Source organism: Zophobas morio, unplaced genomic scaffold (genome assembly GCF_036711695.1).
Source record: "Zophobas morio isolate AGI-343-1 ecotype UQ-CSIRO unplaced genomic scaffold, CSIRO_AGI_Zmor_V1 ptg000008l, whole genome shotgun sequence".
In the NCBI taxonomy this organism is placed as follows: domain Eukaryota; kingdom Metazoa; phylum Arthropoda; class Insecta; order Coleoptera; family Tenebrionidae; genus Zophobas; species Zophobas morio.
The window spans coordinates 234,304-256,477 of record NW_026972113.1 but is presented as its reverse complement, the minus strand read 5'-3'; the positions used below and the strand labels follow the sequence as shown (position 1 = coordinate 256,477).

The 22,174-nt window shown below is 38.1% G+C and overlaps 3 protein-coding genes, 1 long non-coding RNA gene and 1 pseudogene across 4 annotated transcripts; 3 read left to right on the top strand and 2 right to left on the bottom strand.

Annotated features, from left to right (window-relative positions):
• Nucleotides 1–410: 410 nt before the first annotated feature.
• Nucleotides 411–6,309, bottom strand: LOC135124941 (uncharacterized). The gene is made up of 2 exons (XR_010279848.1): nt 707–6,309; nt 411–644 (listed from the first exon to the last, which is right to left on the bottom strand). It is a non-coding gene; the product is annotated as an uncharacterized LOC135124941 (long non-coding RNA).
• Nucleotides 6,310–6,472: 163 nt separating this feature from the next.
• On the bottom strand, nt 6,473–11,607 carry LOC135124939 (neutral alpha-glucosidase C-like). Its single transcript, XM_064050164.1, has 13 exons — nt 11,471–11,607; nt 10,840–11,070; nt 10,496–10,649; nt 10,240–10,445; nt 9,998–10,196; nt 9,629–9,956; nt 9,343–9,584; nt 9,033–9,290; nt 8,579–8,986; nt 8,416–8,526; nt 6,829–6,944; nt 6,686–6,774; nt 6,473–6,638 (listed from the first exon to the last, which is right to left on the bottom strand). The coding sequence occupies exons 1-13, from the start codon at nt 11,578–11,580 to the stop codon at nt 6,523–6,525; spliced, it is 2,568 nt and encodes an 855-aa protein (XP_063906234.1). The 5' UTR covers nt 11,581–11,607; the 3' UTR covers nt 6,473–6,522.
• A 628-nt stretch (nt 11,608–12,235) lies between these two features.
• LOC135124936 (neutral alpha-glucosidase C-like) lies at nt 12,236–15,462 on the top strand. Its single transcript, XM_064050162.1, has 11 exons — nt 12,236–12,340; nt 12,393–12,479; nt 12,534–12,767; nt 12,815–12,971; nt 13,020–13,231; nt 13,277–14,051; nt 14,101–14,608; nt 14,660–14,817; nt 14,864–14,974; nt 15,024–15,139; nt 15,192–15,462. Exons 1-11 carry the CDS (start codon nt 12,330–12,332, stop codon nt 15,379–15,381), a joined length of 2,559 nt encoding a protein of 852 aa, XP_063906232.1. The 5' UTR covers nt 12,236–12,329; the 3' UTR covers nt 15,382–15,462.
• Nucleotides 15,463–15,504: 42 nt separating this feature from the next.
• On the top strand, nt 15,505–18,690 carry LOC135124937 (neutral alpha-glucosidase C-like; annotated as a pseudogene).
• A 175-nt stretch (nt 18,691–18,865) lies between these two features.
• LOC135124935 (neutral alpha-glucosidase AB-like) lies at nt 18,866–22,040 on the top strand. The gene is given in 10 exon segments (XM_064050160.1): nt 18,866–18,939; nt 18,994–19,080; nt 19,135–19,368; nt 19,416–19,572; nt 19,621–20,649; nt 20,699–21,206; nt 21,257–21,411; nt 21,460–21,570; nt 21,616–21,731; nt 21,784–22,040. Coding segments are annotated over 10 exon segments (2,601 nt in total). The 5' UTR covers nt 18,866–18,928; the 3' UTR covers nt 21,977–22,040.
• The last annotated feature ends 134 nt before the right edge of the window (nt 22,041–22,174 follow it).

The following is a 22,174-nucleotide window of genomic DNA, read 5'->3' as shown; positions in this document are numbered from 1 at the left end:
TGTCAGTTAAACCTTTTCTAGAACATTTATTTTATTTTAGGTTACTTCCACTTATCGATTGACTTTTTGAAGACGCAAAATTCACCTTGGATTGAAATAAACCCAAACTGGCCTGGATGCAGTTGCCATAGAAACTGGCTGCAGTGCTGCATCGATTGCATACATGGAGAAGTTGGATAATTCCATCACATATCGGGCGAGCAACATAATTTGTAATCCAGTCATCCGTGGAATTGAATTCTTAATTTAAACTGTTGATACTTTTCTAAACCTAATGTTTGAAACAGACGCGCAAAAAGCAAAAATTAAGATTTTCAACTTAGTTAACTTATACAATGTGATTTTGATTTTGAGACTATTATAGTGGGGTGTGGTGTTGTATGCACATCGTGGAAAAAAATAGAACCTGGTTAAAAAATTACAGTTTATTTAACATGTTTACAATGTAAAATATACTTATATCATATAGCAATATTTAATTAGATAACATATATTTAGTGATAAAATAATTAAATAACATCATTAATTATAAATTTTATAATATTAATAAAATATACATATACAGATATGTTATTGTTACACTTATTGTTACAAACAACAAAGTCACAGTCATCACTCGCGAATTTGGTTTCGATCCAGTCGATCTGAAAACAAGAAAATCTTCAATTACGTACCACGTCAAATTTTTTTTTATAAACAGACTTACAAAAGTTGTTGAAGCTTGGTTTACCAGAAGATGCACCTTCTTTTCACATTTGCAGCTGCCGCACCAATGATTCTTGAGTCGATACGTCCCTCCAGACGACATTTTAACCTATTTTAACACTTCATTAGAGAGAAATTTACAAGCTTGAACACTTTGGGTGGATCTGCGGAGTTGCCTAAATACCGAGATAGATTTCGTCTGAGGTTCTGATCGTGATGAAATTCACACTTAGTCAGTCCCGTCCTGTCGGTTTTCTTCTTAGTCACTCCAGCTAGAAGCAAAAGAAAATCCATCGTCCAATGGACAACCAAGTTCGAACCGTGAAAGAAAACTCCAACTGAAAATAATGTGAACACCACAGCAAAATTTAGACTATATACCATTTGAAGCTGAAGAAATGGAGGTACGAATTTTGAGTAAAGGAGGGAAAAAGAGAAAATTCGTGTACCAACCACACCACCTTTCCAGCTGAGAAGGAGATCAGTAGATTCGAAGAGGATTTCAGATTTGTGAGTATGTGTAACACCCAAAGGTTTTTGTGAGCATCGACACAAGGAGCAAAGGCACTTACATTTAAAATTTGGCTAAAGGCAGCGTTATCACTAGTAAGTTTTGTCCAAAAATAAATTTCTAAACCTGACTTGGGTGTTAGTTACTTCAGGTTTTGCAAGATATCAAGAGAAGAGATTTTTTGCTTGAAGAGATTAATAACTAGTTCCGTTTATTAGTTGGACGGAATAGCTTGTTCCCGTTTTCACACCTCTGAAAACTGTAAAATTGAACGAAAATTAGCCATTTAAACACTAGATACACACACTGGACATAGTCGGAGCCGTTTTTCGGCACAGTGAAATAGTGGGAGCAGAGGGTTATGTACAAGCACTGAAGCAAGAAGACGCAGTGTCCATCCTTCAAACACCCCTTGATTTTATCTCCCTAGTGTCCATTTTGTCACTTCATACGTTTAAACTATTAAACATTTCGTTACAGCTAGAATTTAAATTCTTTGTTCTCGTTCTCACGAGATTGATAGCCTTAGACAGCAGCTAAAATTACTACTGCCCTCCGTAGGAGTAGGGGCTAACAATTTTTCTGGTCTCAGAAAGAAACAAGGCGGATTCATAAAGAACAAGTACATTTATCCAAGAGATCAAATACTCTATTTTGTGATTATAATCCAAATGAATTTCTGAGTAGTATGTGTCACTACTAAACTAAAATTTTTTCTATATACATACATTAAAGTTTAATAATACACAAACGTGACAAGATTTAGTTTACAAAATGTCAAAAGGAGGACAGTCTTACTAAACGATAAAAAGTCATAGGAAGATTTCGACTTTTTGTAATCTGCACATGTCACTAACAAAATGTGAATGTTTTATTTGACAGTCGGTAACACCTACACGACTAAACAGTCTTTTTGTAGGACATAACGGGTGTTCAATTGAAAAAGTCATCAAGTTGGCGTGTGTCTTATTAATCCATACTGTTGCGAAAATATACGAAAAAATTAGGTTAAGTTCATTGATTTTTTCAATCGAACACCCGATACAATGACACAGAGACTGGAAGTTTAATTGTCATTGTTTATGTCGCTGTGAGGTAGCAGTTGTTTTCTTTTGTTGCGTACCACTTTGATAAGACTGACGAAGGTGGTGTTCTTAGTATTCACCACGTACGTCTGTGAACACATTCCGCCAACGAATGATAAACTGTCACTTGTCAGTCCACAGGGTTTTCTAATTTATTATTGCGTTACCAGTATGAATCAACTTGGTGGATCTTTAAAAATATAAACGGAAAGTGTTTGTGTAGTCTGACTCGAATTTATAGTGGAGTCAAAACTTCGTTAAACAAAAAAAAAAAAAAATAACTAAATTATCTACTTTTATATACACAGTATATTATATTTAATGAATTAAAACAAATACAAAACAGAAAATTAGTAGCTCCATTTTTCACAAAGGAGACTGCACGTCATCAATTTACTTGACTGGAACTTTTAATTAATTGATGACAGATTTTATAATTTTATTATAATATCTGATATATGTTCCATTAGGTGGTGACGTGACATCTTTACAAATGGGTTATTGGGTCCAAGATGGCGTTTGTCTCTTCATTCAGTTCATACAATCATTCATTCAGATACACACAAATGAAATTGGCGCAGTCTCTAGTAATTTTTAAAAAAGTTACAAAACAATACTCGTTATGAATTTTGATGTCAAATTTTCAAAGTTTATTAATAATTTATATCAGGTTCTAACGTGACAATCTGCACCTTCGATCTCCAGTGAAATATTTACAACGTAATTATTTCTCTGGTAGATGACACAAAGATGTGCTAATGATTTTAAATAATGAACAAACATCGAAATATTTTTTACATTAAATAAAATCCTATGAAACCTAGAGTTAAAATGCTGGATAGAGGTCACCCTCAACCTCTATTTCGTAGCAAGAAACTGTTAAAGAATCTTGTCTGGAGTGACAATAGTTGTAAACAAAAGTCTCTAATTCTAATCGTCTTTTCGTCTATGAACCTGGACGATGAAACGATTAAAATCTGAAAAGTGTGAGGGTTTCACACGCTCCGCAGAAGCCATCCCTCAACCTCTGCTTCTTAGCGAAGTCAGTCCAAAAGACTGGAACGGTAAAGCGCTAACGAGACACCCGTTCAAATCTCGTATCGTAGCGAACCCACCACCCACCCACATAAATTTTTTTTTAGTGCGTTCCTACACAGTTTTCTACGACTAGCAACTGCCGTAACAAAAATTAGCGTTTTTTTTCTGAAGGAACCTTTTTTATATTCAGTTAAAGCATCGTTTGTGCGAACTAAGCGCTTTTGATGACCTTTTTATTTTTGGGACGCAAAAATGGAGCAGTCGGTAGGATAGGTATTCCATTTTTTCTTTTTTCTTTTTTTTTTATTTTTCAGTGTTGCTAAATGACTAGATATGTAAAATTGTATATATTTTTTTAAATTTTATTACAGGTTTCCTGAGTTAAATCTATAATGCTTGTGTGTTTTCGACAGTGCCAAATTAAAAACATACCATAATTAGTAAAATAGACTGATCAATATTTAGACATATTTTGGCTTTAAATCCACATATCAAGGGACTTGTTCAAAAAAATAATTTCGTGGGAAATTTTATACACAAATCACCACTTTATCAAAAATATTTTTGACTGTAGCTGACACAAAATTTAGTTTTTATTATTATTATTAGGAAGTTCTGCATTGCAGTGTTGCCAGATTGGAAAAATTTTAGTTCAGAGTTGGCTACAATTATTTTATTGCAGTATATGCGTATATTTTTGGGTCAAGTATGTTTTTGGTAGATGCCAACTTCAATATACTGTTGCTGTAATAATATTTTTTGTTAAATAAGCCAAAGCGTTAATCAAATTCAACTCAGCAACAAAATATTTTTAAGTACACGGTATTTTCGCCACAACACAGGAATTTTTAATTCTTTTCTTTAGTAGAAGTGTTAATTATTATATAAAAATTATAATCATTGTTATAAATCTAAACTTAACACAGCAAATACTGGAAACATTTAAGAATGATTTATGAGGTTTTATCCTTTTACACGCAACACAGTTTTGAGCGTTTCAAATTAAAATCTCGAATTTGCTTGGAAATAAAACGAAATTAAAATGTTGCGCATAAGAGAAAATGATAATAGAACACTTATGGTAGGTTTTTGTGGCTTTGGAGGTGAATAGTCTGCTTTTGGGAAAAATTCCAAATGAGTTAATATCACAGTTTATCGATAAATCATTCAATAATTTAAGTTATATCTAGGTTATAACCTGAGTACAATTTGATTTTGTTGTGAAGAAGGGTATGATAGTAAATTTTACACAAATTGGGTGAATTTTTTTTGAAAGACATACAATGTGTGCGTAAAATTTTGTTGGGTATGTCTTAATTTTGACTTAAACATAAAATTTTGGAATGAAATTATACTCCACATTAATTTGTTTTGGACATTCTGTATATGCCCGATGTCCTGTGTTAGAACTAAATACTAAATCTAAAGGAGCACACCAACAACATCAAACGTTTTTTACTTTTAGCGGAAATGATATAAATTTTTTTTATTTATGTTTAACATTTGGTGGTTGTTGAGGACACTTCAGTTTGACCGGTTTTGACAAGTACAAGATAATTCTATACTTGGTTAATTTTAAAACTTGAAATGTCTTTTGATTTGATTTTTTCAAACTTGCTTCAACATCTGCATTAAAAATTGTGGTAAAAAATATTACAGCCTGATGCTGAAGTGGAAATTAATAAAAAGTCAGCTTATGAAAATGAACTAGGTATAGTAACTTTTTATAGTTTTAGATTTTTTTTTAATTTTGTTACAGAAATTGAAGCAAATATGTCAATATTTTTCCAAGTTTTAAAAGGTATCTTCGTTATATAGAAGGACCCAGTGAGCTTGCTCTGAGCTGAAATTTCCTCAACAAGGTTTACTTTTTAACCAAATGTTTAGCAAATATTAAAAAAAAAACCTAATTTATCTATTGGAATAACGCATTCAGGGCACATTTAAGGCGTGCGTGGACTTAATATTCAAAGTGTTTCAAAATTATTAAAACTAAGTCGAAATTTAAAATTTCCAATTCTTGAACCTACGTAAGATTTAATTGTGTACATTTTGAAACACTTTGCATGCGTATAATTTTTTACGAGCAACATTTCGCTTATGGTTGAAAGTGCGGATTTTCGAAAAAATTTTGACTGATTTTTTTAAAATTTGACTTCATTTTTGGGGTGCTGCTGATTTTAGATGTATCTGTTTTTACTATCACTGTCCATAAGCCAGATATTGCTTACAAGATCAGGTGTGTTTAACTATAGAGATAAATATTAAGAAGCAGTTTTGTACATCAAGGAAGACACAGACTGACGAACAACAAATTACTTACCTGCTCCCTTCCAGTCGTCCCCGGTAAACTTTATTTCAAAATCTACTTCACCAAAAAAGAGTCCACAAAATAATGAAAAATCATACTTTATTTTTTAAGTAGCACTGTTAGAGACGTGACGTCATCAATATTTTTTTAATAGTACTGCAGTTTTATGGCATTAAAATAATTTTATTTATAAAAAAAAGGCAAAAATGAAAATATTTCTTCTTATTTTTCGGCTATTGTCGACGTCGTCTTAAAATGTGTACAAGGAAATCGTAAATTTGTTGGCAAAATTGCGGCCGTATTAAGATGTTTTAATAAAATTTTATTTTTGTTTTTGAGCGACTGTGTTCATTATTTTACGGACATTTTTATAATTTGGAAAAATTTTATAGTTAACCCAGGTTTGAATTTTACAAAGAAACTCAGATTTAGGAAAATTTGTTTTTAAATTTTAATCTTAACTATCATTCAGAGTTATTTTTTTTTAAATTACCATTTTTTGACTTATTTTTATTTCACCAAGCGAAAAGTTGAAATTAGTTAAAACATCAATATAATCAAATCCAGCCAGACACACAACTTACTGGAGAACCTGGGCTAAAACAAGGAGTGTTGACCCTCTGCGGACCGGAGCACATCATTCTGTGAGTCCTGACCTGTCGAACAGACCTTTTATAAACTCTTCGAATACACGTATTGATTTGTTTTGCTTGGCAGCGCCACCCTTCGTCGTAAATCTGAACCAACAATGCGGGCTTAAATTAATGTATACCCTGTTCACTTTCAACTGTCAAAAGTCAAATATGTTAAAAAAGAAAACAGTTCTTTTCATCAGTAAGGTCAGCGTTTTATTTTCAGTTTTACATATTTAATCATTGTAGTTTCAAAGACAACTTTGTGGCATTCTTGAAATTAAATTTCATATTTTTGAGTAAATTTCCAGAAGAGTCAACTTCGTATCTTGTTTCAACGTATTTTCCGGGTTTTCCTGCAACGAATAGATTACAATAAATCACAGGGAAATGATGTGTTTACCATCCGAAGGTAGTTCTGTAATTTGATGGGTCACCACCACATCCACGACTAAATCAAATTGCCCAGAATTGGCATGACTGTCAATTTTCCTTAAATGATAAAGAGTAGTCATAAAATAGTACCAAAGTACTTTGATGTCTTACGTGAAGGTTAATTCGCCACCTGAATAGTCTAGACTCAAGTAATTATACTCTACGTAATTTAAATAGAAGAGGGAAGTAGTGTCGTCTAGGTAAACAGTACCATGGGCTTGATTACTCTAAAAAATATACACTGCGTTTCATATAAAATGCACCACCTAGAAGGAGTAGGCGTAGAATGTAGAAATTTGGTGGAGAAGACTGTTGCATATAGACAAACAATTGATTAAAATTTGAAAGAAAAACTACTACTTGTTTAGATAATATACCGAGTGTTATTCGATTTTTATTAATTTTTTGATTATGTTTTAAAGATACTTGAGTAAGATTCTTTTGCAATTTTACTTGACATTTGTCATTATTGTGCTTGCAAAAATGCTACGAGTTCACACACGAGGTAATTTTCAACAGATAACACCTATTGAAAGAGGGCGAATGATTGGGATGCATGAGGCTAGTTTACCATTTCGGGAAATCACCAGAAGACTCGGCCCAACGGATTCTACGATATTAAGAACAAGTCGAGAATGGAACAACGAAGAGCTACAAATGCGTCGCAGGGGTACCGACCGTTTCAGGGTCACCCAAGAACGCGAAGATCATTTGCTAAGAAGAAGTGTTATTCAGTACCCTTGGTAACCATAACGATCAGTCGGGATGGACTGGATGACAGCAATTGGGCACAGAATCCGAGGAGTACCATCTACCGCCAAATTCGTTCCTTTGGCTTGAGATCTTATCGTCCAAACTGCAAACTTCCCTTACCACAAGAACACAAAACTACCAGGCTTCACTGGTACCAAGACAGGCAGCAATGGCTGTAATAGTGGAATGTCATAATGTTTAGGAACAAGTCTAGGTCTTGTTTGTGGCACTCTGATGGACGCATACGTGTTCGAAGGCCTTGAGGCCAAAGGTAAAATCTGGAATTTGTACAGAGATGTCATATCGCTCTAACACCTGGAGTAATGATATGGGATGGTATACACATCTGTTGAAGTACTCCCTTAGTGTTCATTCCAGGCACGCTAAATGCCCGGCATTACATCGTTAACGTGTTAAATCAATTTCTTTTTCCTTATCTCTCGAACCGTCGAAGAACATCTTTTGAACAAGATAATGCGTGGCCTCATGTGGCCATATTAACTTAAAGAGTGTTTGACGAAAATAACGTCAACTTCTTACCCTGGCCTGCCCTATCACCAGATTTATCAACAATCGAAAATGTTTAGGATTTAATGCATAGAAGGCTGCGCAATTTACCACATCCTCCAAAGACTTTGGAAGAATGTCTACAACAAATTCAAAATGCCTGGAATGAGATACCCCAGCAGGCAATAGATCATCTCATTTTAAGCATGCCTAGAAGAATACAGTCTTGTATTCGTGCACGTGGAATTTTAACACATTATTAACATTTCTTGTGTTAGACATTTTATTTTTTCTTTGAAATTTTAATCAAATGTTTGTCTACGTGCAATAGTCTTCTCCACCAAATTTCAACATTCTACGCCTACTCCTTCTAGGTGGTGCATTTTATTTGAAACGCAGTGTATATCATATTGGTACTGAAAGTACCCACGAACTTACGCTGTCTAGATTGACAATTAGTGTGTACCCATCATCATACATGTCAGTTGAAGTCGGTTTAATCGTGTCTTTTCGGGGAATCACACTACCAGCCCTATAGTATATTGGTATCTATTTAAAAAAAACTATATTAATTACAAGTTTAAGTGGTACCACCTCTCACCGTGTTTATAGTAACAGGAATATCTACATAATTTCCACTTCCTTGGTATACAGTAGAACCATCAAGAGAAACCCAGTACTCGTTGGAACCACCCGGGAAATACACCGGTACTGAACTCACTCCAGGCTCACTAACAGCTCGTACCATAATATCCGTTCCCACTAAAAGCTGGTTATAAATAGCAAAAACGTTAGTATCGTACGTATATTGGAAGAACAAAGGTCGAATAACCGGCGTTTTGTATGCGATGTGTTCGTGGAAAAGGGTGTACCACACGGGTAAATGCTTGTACCTCAGTTGTATAACGTTTCGTACTACTTGTTGTACATCATCAGAAAATACATACGGTTCACGTCTTTTCGTAGTTTCGTGCGAATGCACGCGGAAGAAAGGCAACCAAGCACCCGCCTACAACTATAGTGTGAAGGTACCGCCACACAAAATTAGTACCTACTTGGAACCATCTTTGATACAATTCATCATCTGGATCACTATTAAAACCGGCAACGTCAGCTCCACAGAACACTATTCCGACTAAGTTGGAGTTTAAACACATGGCGTAACTAATATCGAGGTACTCCCAAGTACTTGTACTGTCGCCAGTCCAGATGGCTGTGTATCGTTGCGACCCGGCAAAGTGTGACCGGGAAAGAACGAAAGGACGAGCGGTGCGGTTATCTCTTTCCATTAAACCATCATGGGTGGCACGAGTCTACAAAAAAGTATGTAGTACCACCCAAACTATATTTAGTTGCTTAAAGTACTTGCAACATTCCGTACGCGTTGTGTAGTTCCTTATGCAAGACATCTCTATAGTGTACTGTATCACCAGGCATCACATTCTCATCAACACCGAAAACCTCAGGTTCGTTCATGTCGTTCCAAATCCCGGCAAGAGTAGGCGTAGTACCTGGGTAGTTTTCGTACAAGTACCGACTGGCGTAATAAGCGCGCCCTTCCGGGTGTAAGAAATCGATCCAACTACTAGTACCCGGCCAACAATCTCCTAAAACCACAATTAGCTCGTCGTTGTTAACCCAAAAGTACTACCTTCAAACGCAGAACCGTCTGGATTTTTTACAAACAGCTCGTTTTCAAGGGCACCGTCGTACACGCTATAGCCTCGTTCCACCTTGATGTGTGGGTCACTTATAACTACGAGTTTGCGATTGGTAGCTGTCAAATTCTGCTGCATTTCTATTGGGTCACTGAAATTTTGGGGCGCCCACGTGAAGTACTTTTTGGCATCGGTGTGATCAATATCCAACCAGATTGCATCAATCTGGAAGTTGTAGTTGTCGAAGTTTGCTACAATGTCTTTGACTTCTTCTTGGGTGTAGTAGCTGTAGCGGCTTTGGTGGTACCCTAGGGACCACAACTAAAAACAAATGATGCGCTGTGGTGCGTATTTACGGTTACCGGAGGCATGTATGGAGTTCCCGTTATTAAAAGGTACTGCCTCAGGACTTCGGCCGGCGTGGGTCCTAAATAGACAAACAAGTCCAGAGTACCGGCTTCCACCATGAACACCGCCATGTTTTGACCATCGGTGTTGTGTGTTATGTCGACGAATTGTTGGGCGGCGTTGTGCAAGAATATTCCAGCGGTAAATTCTGGGCTTGGAGGGAGTTAAACGAAGTTGGTACTTACGGGGGACTTACCCGTGGCCGTACATCACCGGTACTACTCCATAGATGGAGTCGGTGTCGTTGATGGGGTAATTTGGGTGATCTATGTTGAAGAGTCGGTACGGTTCAGCTGCTTCAGTGTTCCTGAGGGTCAAACCGGTGGCGTGCTGGTGCAGACCGTACAGATGGTCGGATTCGGGGAAAACCAGACCAACACTGAAGGACTGACTATTGGTGGGCTACAACTTTGTGTGAGTTTGTGGCTAGGTTACAGTTTACGAAATAATACATTGTCGATGAATAAACGATCTCCGCTTAGTAATAGTTCTAGTACGTCGTTTCTGTAGAATTCTAGATTAAAAGGGCTGAATTTTACTAGAAGTCTCGACCCGATGTTGGTGGTGATGGTCATCTGCGTGGCTTCGGTGTTTACAGACTGGACTCTGATTTGAAAACGAAAAACATGAATAATAAGAAAGTTTCTAAGTAAAACAATATAGGTACAGTAGGAGTTCTGTGCGGGAAACACCAAACACACTATTTGAAGCGAGGTACAAGGTGTGGTGGATTTTTTTTAAGTGGAATGCAACATAGGTACAGTGGTAGTTTCTTGCGGGAAACACCCCACCCTACCCTGCTAAGTTTGGCGCTCCGGCAAAAACGTCAGACAATTCGAATCTTGTGGAGTTGAATTCTTTTATTTTGACGCGAAGAATGTCGTCTTTGTAGGCAAAAACGTTCACTTCTAGGTCTTCGATGCCGCTCCTCGCCAAAAGGTTAAATCTTATGATTCCCATGTCGTCGATTTGGATGCTGTAGACGTCGACGATGTAGAGGTTGGCTGGGGGTCTGTTTCTAAGAGCGCTGAAGATAAAATTGATTATTGGAGGATATATTGATAAGATGGAAGCTTGATTTATGATTATAGCTGATTCTATTAATTTGACTAATCCAGACAACTTGTGTGGATTTATTGTTTTATCAAATAGAGTGGTTTGAAGTGTAATTTTATATCGCTATAACTGATAACCAACTGTATGTGATAATATAAATTAAATTAAGTAGCTCTACATATATGTATGTATTAGAAACACCAGAATTTTGTACAGTAATAAAATTTTACGACCTATAAGTCAAAAAAGTTAAGCCCCTAATAGTACGAACAGGATCATACTAGTTTTATGTAAATTTTGTGCTAGAGTTATGTAAATTTAAGATTCACAGGATCAATTTTTTTTTTGTATGCAAAACTATAAAAACTTACCTGCAGTATTCTACTTCGGAACATTTTAGAGCCCGTACTGTTGGTAAGGTGCACAGTATGGTAAAACTAACGATCAGTTGTACGAAAATTTTCACCTTTTGTGACTTCATGGTGACAATACAGTAAGCAGGATGTATTGTGTCCTACGAATTTATACGAAATTTTGGTACATAAATCATGTCTGACACATCATAACACTTTATGGCTATTAATTCTGTTTTATGGTCTATGGACATTTTTGAGATATTTTTGGCAGTTTATTATGGTTTGCATTTACGTAAAGATAAAAGTCCACAAAAGAAAACAATAAATAAGATATGAAAACTTCTATTCAGTTTATTTTCTAAAAACGTAATCTCTTTTTACTACTTTGTCATTTTTTTTCTCGTTACACAGGGTTGCAACATTATTTTTAATTTTATCAAGTGGGTAAACACTTCAAAGCGAATAAATTTTCCGGACGAATCCTAAGATAAGTGTTTTTACAGTTGTCGAAATTTTACCATAACTTGAAAAGATAAAGTAAAGTGTTGATAATTTTAGATTTTGTAATAAACCGTTTATAGACTTTTAATTTCAAGGACAAAACATCCACTCGACAGATCACTGCAGTCATTTACACTGAATTATGATTTCCGGTACTACCGGTACTATTATATAATTTTTAAGTGATTTACGCATTCACACACTCTGTATTTTTGCTAAAAGTGCTGAGACATCTTTAAAACCTATCAAAAGTACATGTATCTGAGATTAACACAAGTACCTTTCCAACACGTCAAACGTAGGTGCTCCTACCAGATATAAACGAAAACATTATCTTGATTTAGTCAGTACGACTGCTTCAGTAACTGGAAACATGCTAATCAAGTAAGCATTTATCAAACTGTTTGAGTTTTTCACTTAAGTACTGTTGTCGTAGGTCTCTGTTGATAATCGTGTTAGCAACTTTAGCGTTTTCTGCGGATCATGGTACTTTCAAGGACTGTGCCAGAGTAGACTTTTGCACGTACTACTACTTCATTTTCACTTTATAAAATATTGTGATATCAATATTTTGCAGTAACTTGAGGACTCGAACACCCTCTGATGACTATTCAGTTGATTCAGGAAGCGTCTCAGCATCCACTGATTCAAACACCTTAACGGCAACCCTAAAATCCAACAATGGAGGCTCAGACTTAACGCTTACTCTATCAGGGCTTCAACAAAACACCTTCAGAGTCAAAATCGCGGAAGTTGATTCAACGAGATACGAGCTTCAGGATGTTCTTGACGGGGAACCCGAAGGCCTCAAGTAAACTTCTCCCAATTGATTTCTTCCTCACAGTACCCAAATTTCAGTTTCGATGACGTCCAAATCGGAGACGACTCAGTAACTGTAACCACAGCCTCTGGCTCAAACTCCGCTACGGTCACATTTTCACCTTTCAATATTGAGTTTGGCAAAGATGGAGCCACAGAAGTGGTTTTTAACGGAGATCGTCTGACTGTAGCAAACGTAAGTCCCTTTTTTACTAGTACTGCAACTACTTAAATAGTTAAATAGAACGACGTCACCGCTCCGTTCAGTTTCGGAATTACTTTCCCTGAAGGACTACAACTCTACGGAATTCACGAGCACTGCGACAGTCTTGCTTTACAAAATACCGGACCTGGCGGTACCGATCCGTACCGTTTCAAGAATTCAGATGTGGCTTTCTATGAACTGAACTCGCCGATGGCACTGTATGGAGCGGTTCCTGTTCTCTATGGACACGGGTATGGGTTTTGAGTGGGTGGACCTAGATTTATAGGGTGTTGTAGGCCTACAGCGACTGCTGGAGTCTTTTTGCATAACGCCGCAGAACAATGGATTGAAACAACGAGTAATAACGAAGATGGCGGAAGTCAAGCGTACTTCATGGCGGAAATTGGTACTTTGGACGTTTTCGTTTTACTAGGGCCTAATCCGATCGAAGTCGTACGACAATACACGAAGTTGACCGGTACCGCGCATTTGCCGCAACTGTGGACTTTAGGGTACCACCAGTCGCGATATAGTTATGAAACCCAGGATGATGCCAAAGACGTGGTTTCTAATTTTGATAGCAACAATTTCCAGTTGGACGCTCTTTGGCTAGATATTGATTATACTGATGCGTATAAGTACTTTACGTGGAACCCGAGTACGTACAGTGATCCGGTGGGTTTGCAGGACACCTTAGCTAGTACTAACAAGAAGTTGGTGACTATTATTGATCCTCATATTAAAGTTGAAGCAGGATATAGTGTGTATGATGGGGCTTTGGCAAATGATCTCTTCGTAAAAAACGCAGATGGGTCTGTGTTTGAAGGACCATGTTGGCCGGGTACTAGCAGCTACATGGACTTTTTAAATCCAGCGGCTAGGGAGTACTATGGTAGCATGTATTCGTACGACAACTTCCCGGGTTCCACACCCACTCTCGCTGGTACTTGGAATGACATGAACGAGCCATCAGTTTTCGATAATTCACTCGAAATGACACTACCTGCTGATGGTCTTCATATTGGTAACGTCAGACACAGAGAAATCCACAACATATACGGTTTCCTACACGTAAGTTATCCCTAGTGAAAGACTAACACTGATTCTGTTGTTTGGGTAGACGATGGCCACCCATCAAGGTCTCCTAGCCCGTGACAATGGCGAACGACGACCTTTCGTTCTCACCAGGTCACATTTTGCCGGTTCCCAAAGGTACACTGCTTTCTGGACCGGGGACAATCAAGCCGATTGGACGTACCTTCATGCCGCCGTTCAAGAATGTTTAAATGCAAATATCTTAGGTCTCGTATTTTGTGGTGCCGACGTTGGTGGCTTCTTCAACAACCCCACCAACGAATTAATGGAAAGGTGGTACCAAGCTGGTGCTTGGCTCCCATTCTACAGAGCTCATTCCAACAAAGACACCAACAGACGTGAACCGTATCTGCTACCTGAAGATTCGCAAGCCATCATACGAGAAGCAATTCAGACAAGGTACAAGCATCTGCCAGTTTGGTACACTCTGTTCTATGAACACACGCGTACCGGCGATCCGATTATTAGACCCTTGTTCTATCAATACCCTGAGGAAACTGATGCGTATCATGTTGATGGTCAGATTTTAGTTGGTAAATTTGATAGACGGGTTGTGGCGATGGTACTAACGTAAAACTACTTAGGTACTGATATTTTGGTACGTGCAGTGTATGACTATTCTGGTGCTACAGATCTAGATGTGTATTTCCCCGGTGGTGAAAATGAAGTATGGATCTCCAGTACCAGTGACGATGTTCGAGCGGGAACTGGTCAAATTAATGTTCCTGTTGCTAGAGAAAATGTAAATAGTACTTCGGTCTGTTGTATTTTCTATGTGTTTATTTTAGTCGCCGACATACTACAGAAGAGGTGCTGTAATTGTACGAAAGGATACAGTGAGACCAAATACGGTTGAGATGACGGACGATTCTCACACTCTCTACTACACCGTGAATGAAGTAATAACACAAATCAGTCATTCAAAGTACTACTGTCTATATATTTCAGGATAATACTGCTCATGGTACTGTCTATCTCGATGATGGTGTTAGTTTCAAATACCGAGACGACTCTGATTTCAAATATATAAGTATTGATGTTGATGGCGACAACGTTTCTTTCACGTAAATTTTGATCATTAATATAACAAAACTCCTAACTTTTACATTTTTTTAGAACAATCGATGGAAACGGTGACTACGAGTTTGTGGTGGACAAGATTGTACGCCGAGATATTGCAAACTTTCCCAAGGGTGGCAAATCTGGATCTTACAAAGAAACTGTCATCACTAGAGATGCTAATGGAGATCTTCTAAAAAATATTAAAATTGGTTCGACAAAAAATCTGATCGTAAAATTAAAGTAGAAATCAATTGTTTCCACTGTGTAGTATAAATTGTCATTTCCGATACTGTTACCGAAATAAATATATCTGAGATTAACAGAAGTATCTTTCTAATACGTCAATCGCAAGCGATTTCAACAGATATAAACGAAAACATTTATCTTTGTTTAGTTAGTACAAGTGTTTCAACAGCTAGAAACATGCTTATAAAGTAAGTGTTTATCGCAACGTTACATTTTTTTTCAAACATTTTATTCTTAGGTTCTTGTTGACAGTAACCTCTGCAACTGTAGCGTTTTCTGCAGACCATGGTACTTACAAAAATTGTTCCAGAGTAGAATTTTGCAAGTAAATCAACTTCAATTTTAACCTATAGACCTCAACACATCTAGTTTGTAGTAACTTGAGAAGCCGAACTCCTTCTGATGACTATTTAGTTGATTCAGGAAGCGTTTCTGCCTCCATTGATTCAAACACCTTAACGGCAACGCTAAAATCCAACAATGGAGGCTCAGACTTAACCCTCACTCTCTCAGGGCTTCAAAAAAACACCTTCCGAGTCAAAATCACGGAAGTTGATTTTATGAGATACGAGCTCCAGGATGTTCTTGACGGGGAACCCGAAGGCCTCAAGTAAACTTCTCTCAGTTCATTTCTTCCCTACAGTACCTACCTAAATTTCAGTTTCGATGACGTCCAAATCGGAGACAACTCAGTAACTGTTACCACAGCCTCTGGCTCAAACTCCGCTACTGTCACATTTTCCCCTTTCAACATCGAGTTTGTCAAAGATGGAGTCACAGAAGTTCTTTTTAACGGAGATCGTCTAACAGTAGTAAATGTAAGTCCTTTCTTTTCTAGTACTGGAACAATTCAAACCGTTTTAAATAGAACGACGTCACCGCACCATTCAGTTTTGGAGTTACTTTCCCTGAAGGCCTTCAACTCTTCGGTATCCACGAACATTGCGACAGCGTCGCTTTACAAAATACCGAACCTGGAAGTACTGATCCGTACCGTTTGAAGAACTCAGATGTGGCTTTTTACGAATTGAATTCGCCGATGGCACTCTATGGAGCAGTTCCTGTTATCTATGGACAAGGGTATGGGGTTTGAAAAGGTAGATAAAAATACATGTGGTGTTGTAGACCTACAGCGACCGCTGGAGTCTTTTTGCACAACGCCGCAGAACAATGGATTGAAACTACCAATAATCAAGACGACGGAAGTCAGGCTTACTTCATGGTGGAAATTGGTACTCTCGACGTTTTTGTTTTATTAGGGCCTAGTCCCACTGAAGTGGTGCGACAATATACACAGTTGACCGGTACCGCTCATTTGCCGCAACTTTGGGCCTTAGGGTACCACCAGTCGCGATATAGTTATGAGTCACAGGATGACGCCAAAGAGGTGGCTTCTAACTTTGATAGCTATAACTTTCAGCTGGATGTTCTTTGGTTGGATATTGATTACACGGAAAAATATAAGTACTTTACGTGGAACCCGAGTACGTACAGCGATCCGGTGGACTTACAAGAAACCCTTGCCAGCACTAACAAGAAATTGGTGACTATTATCGATCCTCATATTAAAGTTGAAGTAGGATATAGTGTGTATGATGAAGCTTTGGCAAACGATCTCTTCGTAAAAAACGCAAATGGGTCCGTTTACCAAGGTCTTTGTTGGCCGGGTTATAGTAGCTATATGGACTTTTTAAATCCAGCTGCTAGGGAGTACTATGGTAGCATGTACTCATACGATAACTTCCCGGGTTCCACACCCACACTTGCTGGTATCTGGAACGATATGAACGAACCATCCGTTTTTGACACTTCGCTTGAAAACACATTACCCGCTGATGGTCTTCATTTTGGTAATATCAGACACAGAGAAATCCACAACATATACGGTTTCCTACATGTAAGTTACCACAATTGAAAAACTCACTATAATCATACGGTTTGGTAGACAATGTCCACCCATCAAGGTCTTCTAGCCCGCGACAATGGAGAACGTCGTCCTTTCATCCTCACAAGATCCACTTTCGCAGGTTCTCAAAGGTACGCAGCTTTCTGGACAGGAGATAACACGGCGGATTGGCCTTACTTTATGCCGCCGTCCAGGAATGTTTAAATGCGAACATCTTAGGTCTCGTGTTCTGTGGTGCTGACGTCGGTGGCTTTTTCAACAATCCCACCAATGAATTAATGGAAAGGTGGTACCAAGCTGGGGCTTGGCTTCCATTTTACAGAGCTCATTCAATGAAAGGCACCAAGAGGCGTGAACCGTTTTTGCTGCCTGAAGATTCGCAGGCCGTAATACGAGAAGCTATTCAGACAAGGTACAAGCATTTACCGGTTTGGTACACTCTGTTCTATGAACACACGCGTACCGGTGATCCGATTATTAGGCCATTGTTCTATCAGTACCCTGAGGAAATTGATGCGTATAATATTGACGGTCAGCTTTTAGTTGGTAAGCACCATAAACGCATTAGGGGTGATGGTACTAACGTAAAGTTGTTCAGGTACTGATATCTTGGTACGGGGGGTTTATGAAGCTAATGCTACAGAAGTAGATGTGTATTTCCCCGGTGGTGAAAATGAAATATGGGTTTCTGCTACCAGTGACGATGTTCAAACGGGAACTGGTCTTGTCACGGTTTCTGTTACTAGAGAAAATGTAAACATGTACTTTTAGTTTAAAGTACTTACTTTTATTTTATTTTTAGTCTCCCACATATTACAGAAGAGGTGCTGTAATTGTACGAAAGGATACAGTGAGACCAAACACGGTTGAAATGGCGGAGGACTCTCATACTCTCTACTACACCGTCAACGAAGTAATAGTACAAACCTAGTCATTCAAAGTACTACTATTTATTTTAGGATAATACTGCTCATGGTACTGTCTATCTAGATGACGGTGTAAGTTTCAAGTACAGAGACGAATCTGATTTCAAATATATAAGTATTGATATTAGCGGTGACGACATTTCTTTCACGTAAATTTTAGTGATAAAGATAGCACAACTTCTAATTTATAAATTTTCAGAACAATCGATGGAAGCGGTGATTACGAGTTTGTTGTGGACACGATTGTACGCAGAGATATTGTAAACCTTCCGAAAAGTGGCACATCTCGATTTTATAAAGAAACGGTAGTCACCAGAGATGCTAATGGACAACTTTTAAAAAATATCAAAATTGGTTCGAAAGAAAATATGATTTTAAAGTTGAAGTAATGTTTGTACTGATGTTGTATCTATATTTAATAGAAAAAAGATAACATTAAATCAAATAAATAACAGAATATCGCTGCAGTAATTTATGCGGAATTATTATTTCCGGTACTACCTCATCATTAAATAAATACAAAAGTAATTTTCGCTTTCACAACATTTTGTTAAAAGTGCTGATGCATGTTTACCACATATCAAAAGTACATCTATCTGAGATTAACAGAAGTACCTTTCCAACACGTCAGCTATTAAGTGCTCTTACCAGATAAATATAAACGAAAACTGTATCTTGATTCACTTAGCACGAGAGCTTCAGTAGTTAGAAACATGATTATCAAGTAAGTATTTATAACACATTTAGAGTTTTCCAACTCCAAGCACTATTGTCGTAGGTCTCTGCTGATACTCCTGTTTGCAACCTTAGCGTTTTCTGCAGACCATGGTACTTTCAAAGACTGTGCCAGAGTAGAATTTTGCACGTACTACTAGATCATTTTCAATTTATAAACTTTCGTGACATCTATATTTTGTAGTAACTTGAGGACCAGAACACCCTCTGATGACTATTCAGTAGATTCAGGAAGCGTCTCAGCGTCCACTGATTCAAACACCTTAACGGCAACCTTAAAATCCAACAACGGAGGCTCAGACTTAACGCTTACGCTATCAGGGCTTCAACAGAACACCTTCCGAGTCAAAATCACGGAAGTTGATTCAACGAGATACGAGCTTCAGGATGTTCTTGACGGGGAACCCGGGGGCCTCAAGTAAACTTCTCTCAATTTATTTCTTCCTTACAGTACCCAAATTTCAGTTTCGATGACGTCCAAATCGTAGACAATTCAGTAACTGTAAGCACAGCCTCTGGCTCAAACTCTGCTAGGGTAACATTTTCCCCTTTCAACATCGAGTTTGCTAAAGATGGAGTCACAGAAGTTGTTTTGAACGGAGATCGTCTAACAATAGCAAACGTAAGTCCCTTTTTTACTAGTACTGGAACTACTTAAATAGTTAAATAGAACGACGTCACCGCTCCATTCAGTTTTGGTGCTACGTTCCCTGAAGGCCGCCAACTCTTCGGTGTTCACGAGCACTGCGATAACGTCGCTTTGCAAAATACGGGTCCTGGAGGTACCGATCCGTACCGTTTGAAGAACTCCGATGTAGCTTATTACGAGCTGAACTCTCCGATGGCACTCTATGGCGCGGTTCCTGTCGTCTATGGACAAGGATATGGGGTTTGAAAAGGTAGATAAAAATACATGTGGTGTTGTAGACCTACAGCTACTGCTGGAGTCTTTTTGCATAACGCCGCAGAACAATGGATTGAAACTACCAATAATCAAGACGGCGGAAGTCAGGCGTACTTCATGGCGGAAATTGGTACTCTGGACGTTTTTGTTTTGTTAGGGCCTAGTCCTACCGAAGTGGTGCGACAATACACGAAGTTGACCGGTACCGCGCATTTGCCGCAGCTATGGGCTTTAGGGTACCACCAGTCGCGATATAGTTACGAAACCCAGGATGACGCTAAAGACGTGGTTTCTAATTTTGATAGCAATAACTTCCAATTGGATGCTCTTTGGTTAGATATTGATTATACTGATGCGTTTAAGTACTTTACGTGGAACCCGAGTACGTACAGTGATCCGGTGGGGTTGCAAGACACCTTAGCTAGTACTAACAAGAAGTTGGTCACTATTATTGATCCTCATATTAAAGCTGAAGACGGATATAGTGTGTACGACGGGGCTTTGGCAAATGATCTCTTCGTAAAAAACGCAGACGGGTCCGTCTTCCAAGGACCATGTTGGCCGGGTACTAGCAGCTACATGGACTTTTTAAATCCAGCGGCTAGGGACTACTACGGGAGCATGTATTCGTACGACAACTTCCCAGGTTCGACACCTACTCTCGCTGGTATTTGGAATGACATGAATGAACCATCAGTTTTCGACAATTCACTTGAAATGACACTTCCTGCTGATGGTCTTCACATTGGTAACGTCAGACACAGAGAAATCCACAACATATACGGTTTACTACACGTAAGTTACAACTAGTGAATAACTCACTCTGATCGTGCTGTTTGGGTAGACAATCGCCACCCATCAAGGTCTCCTGGCCCGTGACAATGGCGAACGACGACCTTTCGTTCTGACCAGGTCACATTTTGCCGGTTCCCAAAAGTACACTGCGTTTTGGACCGGAGATAATACAGCGGATTGGCCCTACCTTCATGCCGCCCTCCAAGAATGTCTAAATGCAAATATCTTAGGTCTTGTATTCTGTGGTGCAGACGTCGGTGGCTTCTTCAATAATCCTAGCAACGAACTAATGGAAAGGTGGTACCAAGCGGGTGCTTGGCTTCCATTTTACAGAGCTCATTCAAGTAAAGACACGAACAGACGTGAACCGTATCTGCTGCCTGAAGATTCGCAAGCTGTGATACGTGAAGCTATTGAGACGAGGTACAAGCATCTACCAGTTTGGTACACTCTTTTCTATGAACATACGCGTACCGGTGATCCAATAATCAGGCCTTTGTTCTATCAATACCCTGAAGAGACTGATGCCTACAATATTGATAGTCAACTTTTAGTTGGTAATTTTGATGCATTCGTTAGAATGATGGTACTAACTAAAATTGTTTAGGTGCTGATATCTTAGTACGTGCGGTTTATGATGCTGGTGCTACCGAGGTAGATGTGTATTTCCCCGGTGGTGAAAATGAAGTATGGGTTTCTGTTACCAGTGATGATGTTCAAGCGGGAGCTGGTCTTGTCACTGTTCCTGTTACTAGAGAAAATGTAAAACATAATTTTAGTTTGAGGTACTTACTTTTATATTATTTTTAGTCTCCGACGTATTATAGAAGGGGTGCTGTAATAGCACGAAAGGATACAGTGAGACCAAATACGGTTGAAATGGCGGACGATTCTCATACTCTCTACTACACTGCCAACGAAGTAATAATACAAATCAGTCATTCAAAGTACTACTATATGTTGTAGGATAATACTGCTCATGGTACTGTCTATCTAGATGACGGTGTCAGTTTCAAATACCGAGATGAGTCTGATTTCAAATACATAAGTATTGATGTTGATGGCGACAACGTTTCTTTCACGTAAATTTTGGTCATAAATACAACAAGACCTACTAATCTTTACATTTTTTAGAACAATCGATGGAACCGGTGATTACGAGTTTGTTGTGGACACGATTGTACGCAGAGACATTGTAAGCCTTCCCAAGGGTGGCAATCCTGGATCTTATAAAGAAACTGTGTTCAGCAGAGATGCCAATGGAGAACTTTTAAAAAATATTAAGATTGGTTCGAAAGGAAATGTATCTTTAAAGCTGAAGTACTAAAACAAATTATTGTTTTTTTCTGCTGCTGCATGCACTTATAATAATAAACAGTTATATTAAAAAATTTTGTTTTCTGTTTTATCTTAAAAGAACATGCTTAATTAGTTTAAGCATTCACAAATTATATTATTTTCCACCTATCAACAACAGTGAATATATATAGATTAACAGAAGTACCTTTCGAAAATAACAAACCTA